This window comes from Scyliorhinus canicula, chromosome 21, assembly GCF_902713615.1.
Source record: "Scyliorhinus canicula chromosome 21, sScyCan1.1, whole genome shotgun sequence".
NCBI classification, from domain to species: domain Eukaryota; kingdom Metazoa; phylum Chordata; class Chondrichthyes; order Carcharhiniformes; family Scyliorhinidae; genus Scyliorhinus; species Scyliorhinus canicula.
The window spans coordinates 57,489,416-57,505,113 of record NC_052166.1 but is presented as its reverse complement, the minus strand read 5'-3'; the positions used below and the strand labels follow the sequence as shown (position 1 = coordinate 57,505,113).

Below are 15,698 nucleotides of genomic sequence, written 5' to 3'. Positions count from 1 at the left end.
TGGCGTTGTGTGTGGCTTTTGCAAACTCTGGCATCCTTTTATTTAGATGAGCACAAAAGGGTTTGCAGGAGAACTACCATGTTGATTTAGGTTTGACACGCAAGATTTTGTTTTCGCAGACCAGAAAAATTACACGGTGACTCTGGAGAACATGCTGGGCCGTTGCCTTGACAACCATTGTGCCTGGTGTAAACTTACAGAAGTGAGGCGTGACAATTTATGGAACCTGGTGGACAGTACCCTAGAGGGCCCGACCACATTAGTGAAGAAGGATGATTTGGATGAGGAAATGCTGCTGCTGCTGCACGAACCAGATCGCGAGCAGGTCGCCACCCGTGCGCTTGTCTTCCCTTGCATCAACAATGCCCTGCAGTGGATAACGCAGGGGCGCGACCCTGATCTCCAGCTCTCGTCGGCTAATCCACTCAATGCACATCTGGCGGGAGCTGCAACACTGAAGGAAGCTTCGACCGTACAGGTCCTGATCACGGGAAGCATTCATCTTGTGGGCGGGTGCCTGAAACATCTGGACCAATCCTTGTCTCAGTAAAATCTGATTTTCTTTTTTTTTTTCCCAGACCTTGCTCTCAGGATCAGGAGAGGTGAGGCAAATGGTTTCTAGGTCTGGGACATTATCTGTTGTACGCAACTATGTTCAAATACCAAGTACCTTGACGTAAAAGAGTTAACACAAAAGCTGTGTTGACAGTATTGACGGAGTGGAATCTTGCCTTTCATTTCACTAGCAGGTAGATGCCTGTCATGGGGATAATCCCAGGACATAGATTTTTCAGGTAGGTTTTGCGTATGGAGTGTAGATCAGGCTTTTAAGCCTAATAGCGTGTATTGATTAAATTTTTGCACATTAATTATTTAAAAGCAAAAGTCTTAATTTTTATGGATCTTAAAAGCTAACTGGAAAGTTTAGTGAAGTGGCACATGCCCTTTGCCACTGCTGCGGTGAGAATAGTTGCACAAGATGATTTGAGACAAATTGACCTCTGATTTTTCTATCTTCCATTCATTCTGTGGACTACTACACCCTTAATAATAAGGCAGTAATCGGAAGTCAGTATGAGAGGGAGTTGGACTGCTTCTCTTGGCTTTGCGGGGGGGGTATTAAAAATTAAGACAAATAGATGAAAATAAATATATCCCTCACCATTGTATAGTCAGAAACCCACCAAGGCTCCCTTCAACTGCACCTTCCAAACCTCTGACTTCTACCATCTAGGAGGACCAGGGCAGCAGATGCATGGGAACACCACCTGCATGTTCTCCTACAAGCCACACTTTCCTGACTTGGAACTGAAATTGCCATTCCTTCACTGTCACCGGGTCCAAAAAAGCCTGGAACTCCTTCCCTCCCTAACAGCACAATGGGTGCACCTACATCACGAGGACTTACAGTGGTTCAGGGAGGTATGTCATCACCACCACCTCTCTCTCTCGGGCAATTGGGATTGGTCAGTCAAAGCTGGTCTAGCCATCCCATGAACGAATAAACAAAATAGATCGCCAGCAGGCTGCAGCAGAGTGTGCTCGTGTGAACCCAACATGGCCAGTGTGACAGGACACTGATGTCGAAGTGATTATGGTGTGACACGAGGTCAGCAACGAAATGGGTGGGCGATTGGAAGGCAAGTCGCCAAAGATTGCTCTTGTGCACCATTTAGTGGTAGGCTGGGAACCTGAGATGATTACCGTGAATCTTTCACTGGTAATGTGGAGCTACATGATCTATTCGGGAAAAAAACATGAATTATTTTTTAAGAAAAGGAAGAGCCTACGTTTCCATGTACTTAAAGAAGACACTTTTCTTTTCCTTTTGTAAAATTGCATGTTCTCAGCGCCAATCCTCCTGAGACAGAGCATGCTGTACTGTGTGTGTGTGTGTGTGTGTGTGTGTGTGTGCGCACGCATGCGTGCGGCAGTGCCAACCACCATCTTTTGATTGTTGCCAGAGCTCGCTAATGGTGATGTTGGGTTTGGTTTCATGTTTCTTTTGTATTTTAACAAGAGCCTCCTGACTCAGAATGTGGTCCAGTTTTAGTTTCCCCTCCCATTAGGGTAACTGTGTGCAAACTCCAATCTCTGATTCCTTACTGTACAATGGACTGTTGGGATGTAACAAGAGAAGGCCTATATCCTTTCTCACAAAAAACTGGGAAATAGAGGAGACACCTAGCAGAGGAACTGCAATTCGTATCGTAGCCGACCGTCAGGCAGCCTTGAGTTGAGGCTCATAGTCATTCTGGTGATTTGAGAATTAATATCGTTAATGGAATGAAAGGGTCCACGTAGCTGAAAGTTTATGATCTGATCTCTGGAATAAGTAGCTGCTGCGGATGCTTTACTCACAAGTGAACTGTATCAAACCTATGGGTTGTCACTGGCTGCTGATGGAGATGTTACTTCCTTCTAAAGACTAGCAGCTTTAGTGAGTAATTCTAAATAGCTATTGTTCAAAATGAACAGGAAACCATTTAAGAACAGCTGTCAAAACATCTAATGTGAAAACAGCCCCCATTTTATACTTCATTGGATATGAAACTGCTGCGACTGATCTGTCAGATTCACTGAGAAAGGGTGATGGTAAATTGCTTCAAGAAAAAAAAAAGCACGGCCCCCATGTTCCAGCTGTCCGCGTGAAATCTGCTTAACCAATTACAAGCCGTATTGCCCATTATTTTTCCATGCAACATGTACCAATTATAAGGAAGATTGAGTCTCTCTTAACTAGATTATACATTTTTTTTGGGAAGATAACCAATCCGTTTCTCACATGTAACATAGAACAGTACAGCACAGAACAGGCCCTTTGGCCCTCGATGTTGTGCCGAGCATTGTCCGAAACCAAGATCAAGCTATCCCACTGCCTGTCATTGTGGTGTGCTCCATGTGCCTATCCAATAACCGCTTGAAAGTTCCTAAAGTGTACGACTTCACTATCACAGCAGGCAGTCCATTCCACACCCTAACCACTCTGAGTAAAGAGGCAGAGAGCATCACAACTCACTTTCCAATAAAAATTCCAACTTTTCCTGTGGTTCTGTTGCTAATTATTTTAACTGTGTCCTCTGGTTATCAACCCTCCAGCCAGTGAAACAGTTTTCCCTTATTTGCCCTCACAAACCCTGTCAGAATGTTGAACCCCTCTATTAATTCTTCCCTTAATCTCCACTGTTCTAAAGAGAACAAGCCCACCTTCTCCAGAATAAAAGAAGAAAAGACTGGAATGAAGTATTTGCGAACAGGGAATTTCAGCAACATTTTTTTTGCACATATTAAATGTGAACGGTCCATTTGGTCGTTTGTACGGAGCTGATTCACAAGTACGTATGTGGATCTGCCAGTGTGTGCTGCCTTGATTTAATGCCACAGCCATCACGATTGTTCATTGCCATGAAAATAAAATCATGAACTCGCAGAAATGGTGATCTCCGAACAGCTGCGTCGCCCTGAATTTCCACATCCGGCTGTTCCTGTGGTTTGTTGCTTTTGAACTTCAACAGTTGCCAATCTAAAAACAAGCTTTGAATAGATATTTGAGATGGCTTTCAAAAGTTCTGTTACAGTGATATGAATTGAGTGATGCCACTAAAAAAAAAACCTCTCTCGAAATGTCTATTCTGGGTGGGTCTAGTTTGAATGATCAACATGCAAGAATAGGAAGTGGTGGTGGGAAAGGAGTGGTGATTTTAAGTGCTGCAAGCATTTTCTTTTTTAAAAAATGTATTAAATGACAATTAAGACTGATCTAGTCTTCCACTAAGAATCTCACAAGCAGGGTTGTCCGTTTCCTTCCAATTTCTCGTGCATTTCTTTTGTTTTGAAATTCGAACAGTGAGATGAAGAACTTATTCAGGAAACATATCTGCTCAGTGTGTTTTTAAAAGAAGACGTTTAATTTATTTTTACATTTTTACTTTAAGTAATGATTCTAGTTTCCACTGAGTTGATCCAAATGAATCAACAAGTTTAATGCATTATCAGATTGGTAACTTGAAATGGTGCCTGTAACCTAATCGGTATGAATGATTACAAACTAAATAACTCAAAAAATAAATCAATTTATTGTAAGTTATTTTACTGCACTATTTGTGAAATATGCATTAAAGGACTTATTTTTTTCCTGCGTTGCCTTAAATCAGTACATACGTTGCATTGAGTGGATCTTTGTTTAATACTGCAAGAATACTGTGGTCCTGGGTTAACTTGCTAACTTCAGCCGCCCTGTTTAATCCTGTAGGGATTCTATGGATTCATCCCCAGGTTTGTTGACGTTCAGTGGTTGAGTAAGTTTGGATTTTAAAATCCTCCTCATTGTTAACACAACAAACCCCCCCCCCCCATGTCTTTGACCATCCTGAAGCTGTAACCTCTAACCCCTTGCAGTACTGCAAACATTTTTAAAAAAAATACATTTAGAGTACCCACTCATTTTTTTTTTCCAATTAAGGGGCAATTTAGCATGGCCAATCCACCTACCCTGCACATCTTTGGGTTGTGGGGGTGAGACCCACGCACACACTGGGAGAATGTGCAAACTCCACATGGTCAGAGGCCCGGTTTGAACCCAGGTCCTCAGTGCTGTGAGGCACCAGTACCAACCACTGTGCCACCCTCAATACACCAAAGATACCCACATTTGAATATTGCCTAACTCTGTTCCAGTGTCAGTTCTGGCCTCTTGCGCACACTTGATTTTAATTGCTCCACCATGCCTGACTGCCTGCAGCAACCTAAAGTCCCATTCTTTACCTAAATCTCACTTTCGCCCTTTAAGATATTCCTTAAAACCTACAAGTTTGACCAAGCTTGGTCATCTGCCATAATATCTCCTTACTTTGCATCAAAATTTTAAATGCCTTAGAATATAAATACAAATTATTTACACCCATTACTGTCCATTTTTTTGGCACTATTGATGGGGCTGGAGCCAGCTGTACTGGAGGGAAAGTGCCAGGGAATTGCTTAAAATTTTATTTGGCTTCAATTGGATGTGCTAGACTGTGCCTCAAGTCCTTTCCTCCACCAGACCTGAGATGGGTGATCTATGTTGGCCATAAATCCTGGCCCTTGGAAGATGAAAGAGAGAACAAGAAAGTCACCTCGTGCTTGAGAACTGCACTTATTACTAAATACAGGTCAGAAATGGGTAAATGAACGGTGTTGGTTTACAGGATTCACTTGTGGTGGTGATGCTCTAAACTAGTTTATTACCATTAACCCCAAGGTATGTTCATAGAACACTTACTGGGAATCCTTATTGCATGTATTTTACTGTACTATGTCTCCAGCTACCATTCTATGAAAACTGCCACGTCCTCATGACTTGTAACATCTAGCCAGAAATAAGACCCTGAATTCAACGGCAAAGAAGTATAAAACAACGTATACAAACCTGAGAAGTTACCAGGGCATTTGTTCTGATAGATTATCACTGAGCTAAATCGCTGGCTTTTAAAGCAGGCCAGCAGCACGGTTCGATTCCCATGCCAGCCTCCCCGGACAGGCGCCGGAATGTGGCGACTAGGGGCTTTTCACAGTAACTTCATTGAAGCCTACTCGTGAAATAAGCGATTTTCATTCATTCATTATTTTCAACACTGTTCATTGTCATTAAAGTGACAGTGAGCCTGTACGTTCCCAATGTGGTCGAACATGCTGTCTGAGAAATTGAATCAACAGTACATGAGCAGTAACACAGTTACAGATCAGTCAGCCGACCAGCTGTCGGTAAGCTCATCAGAGTATTGATCCCATTTTAAAGTAATTTGTTATTCAATTTTGTATGATTATTGGTTAATATTTTTAAAATCCCAGCACACATAAGAACTAAGAACAGGAGTAGGCCATCTGGCCCCTCGAGTCTGCTCCGCCATTCAATGACATCATGGCTGATCTTTCTTGGACTCAGCTCTACTTTCCGGCCTGAACACCATAACCCTTAATCCCTTTATTCTTCAAAAGACTCTATCTTTATCTTAAAAACATATAATGAAGGAGCCTCAACTGCTTCACTGGGCAAGGAATTCCATAGATTCACAACCCTTTGGGTGAAGAAGTTCCATAGATTCACAACCCTTTGGGTGAAGAAGTTCCTCCTAAACTCAGCCCTAAATCCACTTCACCTTATTTTGAGGCTATGCCCCTAGTTCTGCTTTCACCCACCAGTGGAAACAACCTGCCCGCATCTATCCTATCTATTCTCTTCATAATTTTATATGTTTCTATAAGATCCCCCCTCATCCTTCTAAATTCCAACGAGTATAGTCCCAGTCTACTCAACCTCCTCACAATCCAACCCCTTCAGCTCTGGGATTAACCTAGTGAATCTCCTCTGCACACCCTCCAGTGCCAGGACGTCCTTTCCCAGATAAGGGGACCAAAACTGAACACAATACTCCAGATGTGGCCTCACTAACACCTTATACAATTGTAGTCTTAAACTCCATCCCCCTAGGAATGAAAGACAAAACTCCCATTTGCCACCTTCATCATCTGTTGCACCTGTAAACCAACTTTTTTTGACTCATGCATTAGCACACCCAGGTCTCTGCACAGCGGCATGCTTTAATATTTTATCATTTAAATAATCCCTTTTGCTATTATTCAGACCAAAACGGATAACCTCACATTTGTCAACATTGTATTCCATCTGCCAGACCCTAGCCCATTCACTTAACCTATCCAAATCCCTCTGCAGACTTCCAGTATCCTCTGCACTTTTTGCTTTACCACTCACCTTAGTGTCGTCTGCAAACTTGGACACATTGCACTTGGTCCCCAACTCCAAATCATCTATGTAAATTGTGGGTCCAACACTGATCCCTAAGGGACACCACTAGCTAGCTGATTGCCAACCAGAGAAACACCCATTAATCCCCACTCTGCTTTCTATTAATTAACCAATCTTCTATCCATGCTACTACTTTACCCTTAATGCCATCCATTTTTATCTTATGCAGCAATCTTTTGTGTGGCACCTTGTCAAAAGCTTTCTGGAAATCCAGATATACGACATCCATTGGCTCCCCGTTAGCTACCACACTGGTAATGTCCTCAAAAATTCCACTAAATTAGTTAGGCACGACCTGCCCTTTATGAACCCATGCTGCGTCTGCCTAATGGGACAATTTCCATCCAGATGCATCGCAATTTCTTCCTTGATGATAGATTCCAGCATCTTCCCTACTACCGAAGTTAAGCTAACTGGCCTATAATTACCCACTTTCTGCCTGCTGCCTTTTGTAAACAGTGGTGTCACGTTTGCTAATTTCCAATCCGCCAGGACCGCCCCAGAGTCTAGTGAATTTTGGTAAATTATCACTAGTGCATCTGCAATTTCCCTAGCCATCTCTTTAAGCACTCTGGGATGCATTCCATCAGGGCCAGGAGACTTGTCTACCGTTAGCCCCATTAGCTTGCCCATCACTAATCATCTCAAGGTCCTCACCTGTCATAGCCTTATTTCCATCAGTCACTGGCATGTTATTTGTCTGCCACGGTGAAGACCGACCCAAAAAACCTGTTCAGTTCCTCAGCCATTTCCTCATCTCCCATTATTAAATCTCCCTTCTCATCCTCTAAAGGACCAATATTTACCTTCGCCACTCTTTGTTGTTTTATATATTTGTAGAAACTTTTACTATCTTTTTATATTCTGATCAAGTTTACTCTCATAATCTATCTACTCTTTATAGCTTTTTAGTAGCTTTCTGTTGCCCACTGAAGATTTCCTAGTCTCCCACTAATCTTTGCTACTTTGTATACATACTATATATTTTTTCAAGGGACAATTTAGTGCGGCCAATTCATCTACCCTGCACATCTTTGAGTTCTGGGGGTGAGACCCACGTGGACACAGGGAGAATGTGCAAACTCCACACAGACAGGAGTTACTAGTGAGGACTAACTAGTGTCTTGTATAAGTTCAGGATAACCACCTCGCTCTTGTACTCTATGTCAGAATACCATATGCTTTATTAACTGCTCACTCTACCAATCCTATCTTCAATGATCTATGCACTTGGACACCCAGGTCCCTCTGCTCCTGCATCCCATAAGAATTGTACCCCAAAATGTACCCTGTACTTCTCCACATTGAACTTCATCTGCCACCTATCTGCCCACCACCAATTTGCAAAAGTCCTACATTGTCCTCACAATTTACAATGTGTCCAAGTTTCATGTAATCCGCAAACTTTGAAACCGGCAGCTGCACACCAAGATTTGGACCATTAATGTACATCAAGGAAAGCAAAACTCCACAACATTCTTCTTGTGAAAAATATTCATTGACCATTACACTCTTTTTACTATTCACGTTGCTACTATCCCTTTTATTCCATGAGCGGAGCTATAACTTTTCTCAAGTCTGTTGCGTGGTACTGTATCAAAGCCGATGTACACCACGTCACCAGCATTATCATTACCCTCATTATCTCTTCAAAAACTCAGCAAATTAGTTAAACGTAATTCACCTATCCAAATCCATGCTGGTTCTTGCCAATCAACTGACATTCTTTTAGGTGACTAATCGTATCCTGAATAATTGTTTCCAGAAGCTTGCCACTGAAGTTTAAACAAGGATGTAATTTCTGCAATTCTGTCCGCTGGCACCTATCCCAAATCTAGGGAAGACTGAAAGATTATGACCAATGCCCCTGCAATTTCCACACTCATTTCCTTCAATATCCTTGGATTCATCCCATTTGAACGTTGTCATAAGTAACCTACTTGATAAAGACAGATGCAAAGTATTCATTTGGTATCTCAGCTATGCTCCCTACCTCCGTGTGTAGATTCCCATTTAGATCCTTAGCCAGCCCTACTCTTTTTGACATCCTTTTATTATTTATATGCCTACAGAAGACTTTGGGATTCCCTTTTACGTTGGCCACTAGTCTTTTTTCTGTAATCTGCTTTTCCACCTCCCCTTTGAACCTTCTGTATTCTTCTTGGTTCTCAATTGTATTTTCTACCTGACAGCTGTCATAAGCACATTTTCTTTATCCCAATTTCCATCTATTTCATCCAGGTAGCTCTGGAGTTTTCTGCTCTTTGCCTCAGAGGGCACATGTCTTGACTGTGGACGAACGATTTAGTTTTTCTCAGGTAACCCATTGTTCAGATCCAGTTTTTCCTGCCAACCTTTCATTCCAGCCTAGCCAGCCCAACTTTGTTCTTAACCCTATTGAAGTCCATTCTCCCCCAGATAATTATTATTCTGGATTGCTAACTATCCTTTTTTACAATCTTAAATCTTCCAATACAATAGTCACTATCTCCTAAACATTCCCCCACTGATATGGTCTACTTTGTTCACCACATTTCCAAGAACCAGGTCCAACTGTGCACCCTTTCTTGTTGGGCTGGGCACACAGTACTGTAGAAAATTTTCCTGAACACAATCGAAGGACATTTGTCCCTCTCCACCTTTTACACTGGCCAAGTAGTCTGGGATTCACTGTCTGAAAGGGTGGAGGCAGAGACCCTCCCAACATTTGAGAAGTATTGAGATGTGCACTTGCGATGTCAAGGCAGACAAGGCTAGGCCAAGAACTGGAAAATGGGATTATAATACTTAGTTGGTTGTTTTTGACTGGATCAGACACGATGGCCCATAGGGCCTTTTCTGTGCTGGAGACCTCTCTGACTCCTCGATGGGGGTCAGTTAGCTGGACGGCTGTTTTGTGATGCGGAGCGATGCCAACAGCACTGTTTCAATTCTGTACCGGCTGAGATGAAAGCCCCGCTTCTCAATCTTTCCCCTCACCTGAGGTATTGTGACCACCATCAGGTTAAATCATCACCGGTCAGCGCTCAAAGGGGAGAGCAACCTATGGAACTGTGGTGACATTTTATATAATTACTCTATAATGTTTGCATCTCTCTCTAATTTATCTGCAGATTTGTTTCTCTATATCTTTCCTACTAGTTAGCAATCTATAGACTACATCAGTCTATAGCCAAATTGATTCTTGAACCCTCTGGGGCATCCTCTTTTTTAAACACCAGTAACCAATACTACCACCCCTCCTGCTTTTCCTTTCCTATCTTTTCTGAACATCTTACATGTAGGAATATTTAATACTCAGTCCTGCCCTTCCTTGAGCTAAGTCTCTGCTATCGCGACTTCCGGTTGCGGCTATGCGGAGCTAAGTCGCACGTTCGGCAGCTCCCGCCAGGACCGGACGTTTGGGCTCTTTTTAGGGCCCCCAGCGGTACTTTTCCGACAGTTCCTGACGTGGGAAGGAGCCAGCAACATTTCCCCGGCAGTATATGGCCTGGACCAGGAGTGGGGCGAGTAAGAAAGTGGTTGCAGCGCCAATGCAGAAGCGAGGGAAGAAGCACAAGATGGCGGCGGGCGGAGACCAGGAGGCAGTGGGCACAGGAGCAGCAGGAGACTCTCCAGTGCTGCTTCAGGGAGCTTAAAGGGGAGCTGCTGGAGCCATTGAAGGCTTCAATGGATAAGCTGATGGAGACCCGGACGGCCTTGGGGGTGGCGATTCGAGAGATCCGGCAAAAGGCCTCTGAAAGAGAGGACGAGACCTTAGGCCTCGCAGTGAAGGTGGAGATGCACGAGGCGCTCCATAAAAAATGGCAGGAGAGGTTCGAGGAGATGGAGAACCGGTCGAGGCGGAAAACTCTGCGGATCCTGGGCCTTCCGGAAGGGCTGGAGGGGTCGGACATGGGGGCCTATGTGGCCATCATGTTAAATTCGCTGATGGGAGCTGGGTCCTTTCAGGGGCCCCTGGAGCTGGACGGGGCCCATCGAATATTGGCAAGAAGACCCAAGCCGAATGAGCCACCGCGGGCGGTGCTGATACGGTTCCACCGGTTCGCTGACCGGGAGTGTGCGCTCAGGTGGGCCAAGAAGGAGCGGAGCAGCAAGTGGGAGAATGCGGTGGTGCGGAACTATCAGGACTGGAGTGCGGAGGTGGCAAAGAAGAGGGCTGGGTACAATCGGATAAAGTCGGTGCTGCACAGGAAGGGAGTGAAGTTCGGCTTGCTGCAGCCGGCGCGTTTGTGGGTCATCTGCAAGGACCGGCACTTTTACTTCGAGTCCCTGGAGGAGGCGTGGGCCTTTGTGCAGGCCGAGAAATTGGACTCTAATTGAGGGGCTGTGCATGCAATTGTGTTATATTTTGAGGGGGGGTTCTCGGTTCAATGTTGGCTCTTTGTTGTTTTTAGGGCGGGTGGGGCACTGTTTTCTGCTTGGGTTTGTTGGATGGGCTCGAGGAGGGGGGCAGACCTGCAGTGTGGGGGGCTGATAGTGTGGAGGGGGGTTGATAGTGTGGAGGGGGGTTGGGACCCCGCGAGGGGTCCGGGCCGGTAAAGGGAGCTGCTGTAGGGGAGGTGGGGTCGGGCAGGTGGAAAGCGCAGGCTTTTTCCCACGCTAAGGGTTGAAGGGGGCGGGACCGGAGCTGGGAAGTGCGGGCTTTTTCCCGCTTGAGAGCCGGGGGGGGGGGGGGGGGGGAGGAGTAAAGCCTGCTGGTGAACACTGGGGAGGAATGGAAGCCCCACGCTGGGAGGTGTCGAAGGAGTGGCAGGAGTAGCCGGGGTCAGCAAGAGTCAGCTGACTTGCGGGAGTGCAATGGAGGGAGCAACGCAGCTAGGGGGGTCCTAGCTGGCGGGTGGGGGGGGGGGGGGGGTACCGGGTTTCTGCTGGAATGGCCGAGAAGGAGCTGGAGTATGAGGAGGGGGTCGGGATGGGGGTCTGCCGCCGTGGGGAACGGGAGGCGCGGGCATGTGGCGGGCTGAGGAAAGGCAATGGCTAGTTGGCGGGGGAGGGGGCAGGTAGCCCCCTGATCCTGCTGATAACCTGGAATGAGGGAACCGAATGGGCCGGTCAAACTGGCCTGCGTGTTTGCGTACCTGAAGGTGGATGTGGCTATGCTTCAGGAGATGCACCTGAAGGTGGCGGATCAGGTTAGATTGAGGAAGGGATGGGTAGGCCAGGTGTTTCATTCGGGGCTGGATGCAAAAAATCGGGGGGGGGGGTAGTGATCCTGGTGGGGAAGAGGGTGTCGTTCGAGGCATTGAATGTGGTGGCAGACAGTGGTGGGAGGTATGTGATGGTGAGCGGTAAGCTGCAGGGGGAGCGGGTGGTGCTGGTCAATGTATATGCCCTGAATTGGGATGATGCGGGTGTCATGCGTTGCATGTTGGGCCGGATTCCAGATTTGGAAGCGGGGGGTCTGATAATGGGGGGGGATTTCAATACGGTGCTGGACCCAGCACTGGATTGATCTAGATCTAAAACAGGGAGGAGGCCAGCGGCGGCTAAGGTGTTGAGGGGGTTTATGGACCAGATGGGAGGGGTGGCTCCATGGAGGTTTGCAAGGCCGAGGGAATTTTCATACTTCTCCCATGTGCACAAGGCCTATTCCCGGATTGATTTTTTCGTTATGAGTAGAGCGCTGATTGTGAGGGTGGAGGATGCTGAGTATTCGGCGATCAGTATTTCTGACCATGCCCCGCACTGGATGGACCTCGAGCAGGGGGAGGAGAGGGACCAGCGCCCACTTTGGCACTTAGAGGTGGGGCTGCTGGCGGACGAGGAGGTGGGCGGGCGGGTTCGAGGATGTATCGAGAGGTACCTGGAGGCCTTTGACAATGGGTAGGTCTGAGTGGGGACAGTTTGGGAGGCGCTGAAGGCGGTGGTTAGGGGGGGGGGGGGGAGTTGATCTCCATTCGAGCCCACAGGGAGAGGAGAGCAGAGAGAGGGAGAGACTGGGGGAGATAGTGAGGGTGGACAGGAGATACGCGGAGGCACTGGAGGAGGGATTGCTGAGGGAGCGGCGTAGTCTCCAGGCTGAGTTTGACTTGTTGACCACCAGAAAGGCGGAAGCTCAGTGGAGGAAGGCACACGGAGCGGTGTATGAATATGGTGAGAAGGCGAGCAGGATGCTGGCGCACCAGCTTCGTAAGCGGGATGCGGCCAGGGAGATTGGTGGAGTTAAGGATAGGGGAGAGAATGTGGTGCGAAGGGGGGTAGACATTAATGGGGTCTTCAGGGACTTTTATGAGGAGCTCTATCGGTCCGAACCCCCGGCAGAAGAGGGCGGGATGGGGCGCTTCTTGGACCGGTTGAGATTCCCGAGGGTGGAGGAGGGACAGGTGGAGGGACGGGACGCCGGTTGAGCTGGTCAAAGGGATAGGGAGCATGCAGTCAGGGAAGGCGCCGGTTGAATTTTATAAAATGTACACAGACCTACTGGGCCCCATGTTGGTTAGGGCCTTCAACGAGGCAAGGGAAGGGGGAGCTCTGCCTCCAACGATGTCTCGGGTGCTGATCTCCTTGATCCTTAAGCAGGACAAGGGTCCCCTGCAGAGTGGGTCGTACAGGCCGATCTCACTCTTAAATGTAGACGCCAAGCTGTTGGCAAAGATCTTAGCCACGAGGATAGAGGACTGTGTGCCGCAGGTGATCCACGAGGATCAAACGGGGTTCGTGAAGGGGAGGCAGCTGAACACTAATATACGGAGGCTTTTGAATGTTATAATGATGCCGGCGGTGGAGGGGGAGGCGGGGATAGTGGTGGCGTTGGACCGGGGGTGTGGGTTGGAGAGGGGAGGATCTCAGCAACGTACCAAGTGATGCAGGAGGTAGACAAGGCCTCGGTGGAGGAGCTGAAGGGTAAATAGGAGGAGCTGGGTGAGGAGATTGAGGGGGGGGATGTGGGCGAACACCCTAGGAAGGGTGAACTCCTCCTCTTCTTGTGCAAGGCTTGTCCCTTGTCCCCCCCCTGCTTTTTGCGCTGGCAATTGAACCCCTGGCCATGGCATTGAGGGAGTCGAGGAATTGGAGGGGGCTGGTGCGAGGTGGGGAGGAACACCGAGTGTCGCTCTACGTGGACGACCTATTGCTGTATGTGGCGGACCCGGTGGGGGGATGCCGGAGTTGATGAGGATTCTTAGGGAATTTGGGGATTTCTCAGGATACAAGCTCAACTTGGGGAAGAGCGAGCTGTTCGTTGTACACCTGGGAGACCAGGAGGGGGGGGGGGATCGGTAGGCTCCCATTAAAAAGGGCGGAGAGGAGCTTCATGTACTTGGGGGTCCAGGTGGCTAGGTGCTGGGGGGCCTTGCATAAGCTTAACCTCACGAGGCTGGTGGAGCAAATGGAGGAGGAGTTTAAGAGGTGGGATATGCTGCCGCTGTCTCTGGCGGGTAGGGTGCAATCCGTCAAGATGACAGTGTTCCTGAGATTTCTGTTCCTGTTCCAGTGCCTCCCCATCCTTATCCCGAAGGCCTTTTTCAGGCGGGTTAACAGGAGCATTACGGGGTTTGTGTGGGCGCACGGGACCCCGAGGGTGAGAAGGGTGTTTCTGGAGCGGGGCAGAGATGGGGGGGGGCTGGTACTGCCCAACCTCTGTGGGCATTATTGGGCTGCCAATGTAGCGATGGTGCGTAAGTGGGTGATGGACAGGGAAGGGGCAGCATGGAAGAGGATGGAGATGGCGTCCTGTGTGGGCACGAGCCTGGAGGCGCTGGTAACGGCGCCGTTGCCGCTCCCTCCGAGGTATACCACGAGCCCGATGGTGGCGGCTACCCTCAAAATTTGGGGGCAATGGAGGCGGCACAGGGGGGAGGTGGGGACCTCAATGGGATCCCCGATACGGGGGAACCACCGGTTTGTCCCGGGGAGGATTGATGGCGGGTTTCTGAGCTGGAACTGGGCAGGTGTTAGGAGGTTGAGGGACCTGTTCGTAGACAGGAAGTTTGCAAGCCTCGGTGAGCTGGAAGGGAAGTTCGGGCTCCCCCCGGGGAAAACCTTTAGGTACATGCAGGTAAGGGCGTTTGTCAGGCGGCAGAGTTCCCTCTGTTGCCGCCACGTGGGGTCCAGGACAGGGTGCTTTCGGGGGTGTGGGTTGGAGAGGGGGGAACTCAGCAACGTACCAAGTGATGCAGGAGATAGACGAGGCCTCGGTGGAGGAGCTGAAGGGTAAATGGGAGGAGCTGGATAAGGAGATTGAGGAGGGGACGTGGGCGGACACCCTAGGAAGGGTGAACTCCTCCTCTTCTTGTGTGAGGCTTAGCCTCATACAGTTTAAGGTGCTGCATAGGGCTCACATGACCGGGACAAGGATGAGCCGGTTTTTTGGGAATGAGGACAGGTGTATTAGGTGCTCAGGGAGCCCAGCAAGCTATGCCCATATGTTCTGGGCATGCCCAGTGCTGGGGCAATTTTGGCAGGGCGTAGCAAGGACGGTGTCGAGGGTGGTAGGATCCAGGGTCAAACCGGGCTGGGGGCTCGTAATATTTGGAGTTGCAGAGGAGCCGGGAGTGCAGGAGGCGAAAGAGGCCGGTGTTCTGACTTTGCGTCCCTAGTAGCCCGGCGGAGGATTCTTCTTCAGTGGAAGGATGCGAGGCCCCCAAGCGTGGAGGCCTGGGTCAACAATATGGCGGGGTTTATTAAATTGGAGAGGGTGAAATTTGCCCTCAGGGGGTCAGTGCAGGGGTTCTTCAAGAGGTGGCAACCATTCCTAGATTTCCTGGCAGAACGGTAGATTCTCAGCAGTGTGTTATTTAAGATGTTTATTTGAATAAAATATTGTGACAATATTGCTGCAGTACTCCAGAGCACTGCACATAGGGGAAAATCAAAAACAAAAGAATACCTGGACTTGCTGTTTTAAGTGTAATTTAATAATATTCATTACCAATGTGTAATTATTATATAT

General features: G+C 48.0%; 1 protein-coding gene across 1 annotated transcript in view; it reads left to right on the top strand.

The window, feature by feature from the left end:
- Nucleotides 1-4,138, top strand: part of fpgs (folylpolyglutamate synthase) — a 46,667-nt gene extending 42,529 nt beyond the window's left edge. The window contains exon 16 of the mRNA XM_038781578.1: nt 120-4,138. Within this exon, the coding sequence (XP_038637506.1) occupies nt 120-550 (431 nt within the window). The 3' untranslated portion in view covers nt 551-4,138. The remainder of the gene's footprint in view (nt 1-119) is intronic.
- Nucleotides 4,139-15,698: the final 11,560 nt, after the last annotated feature.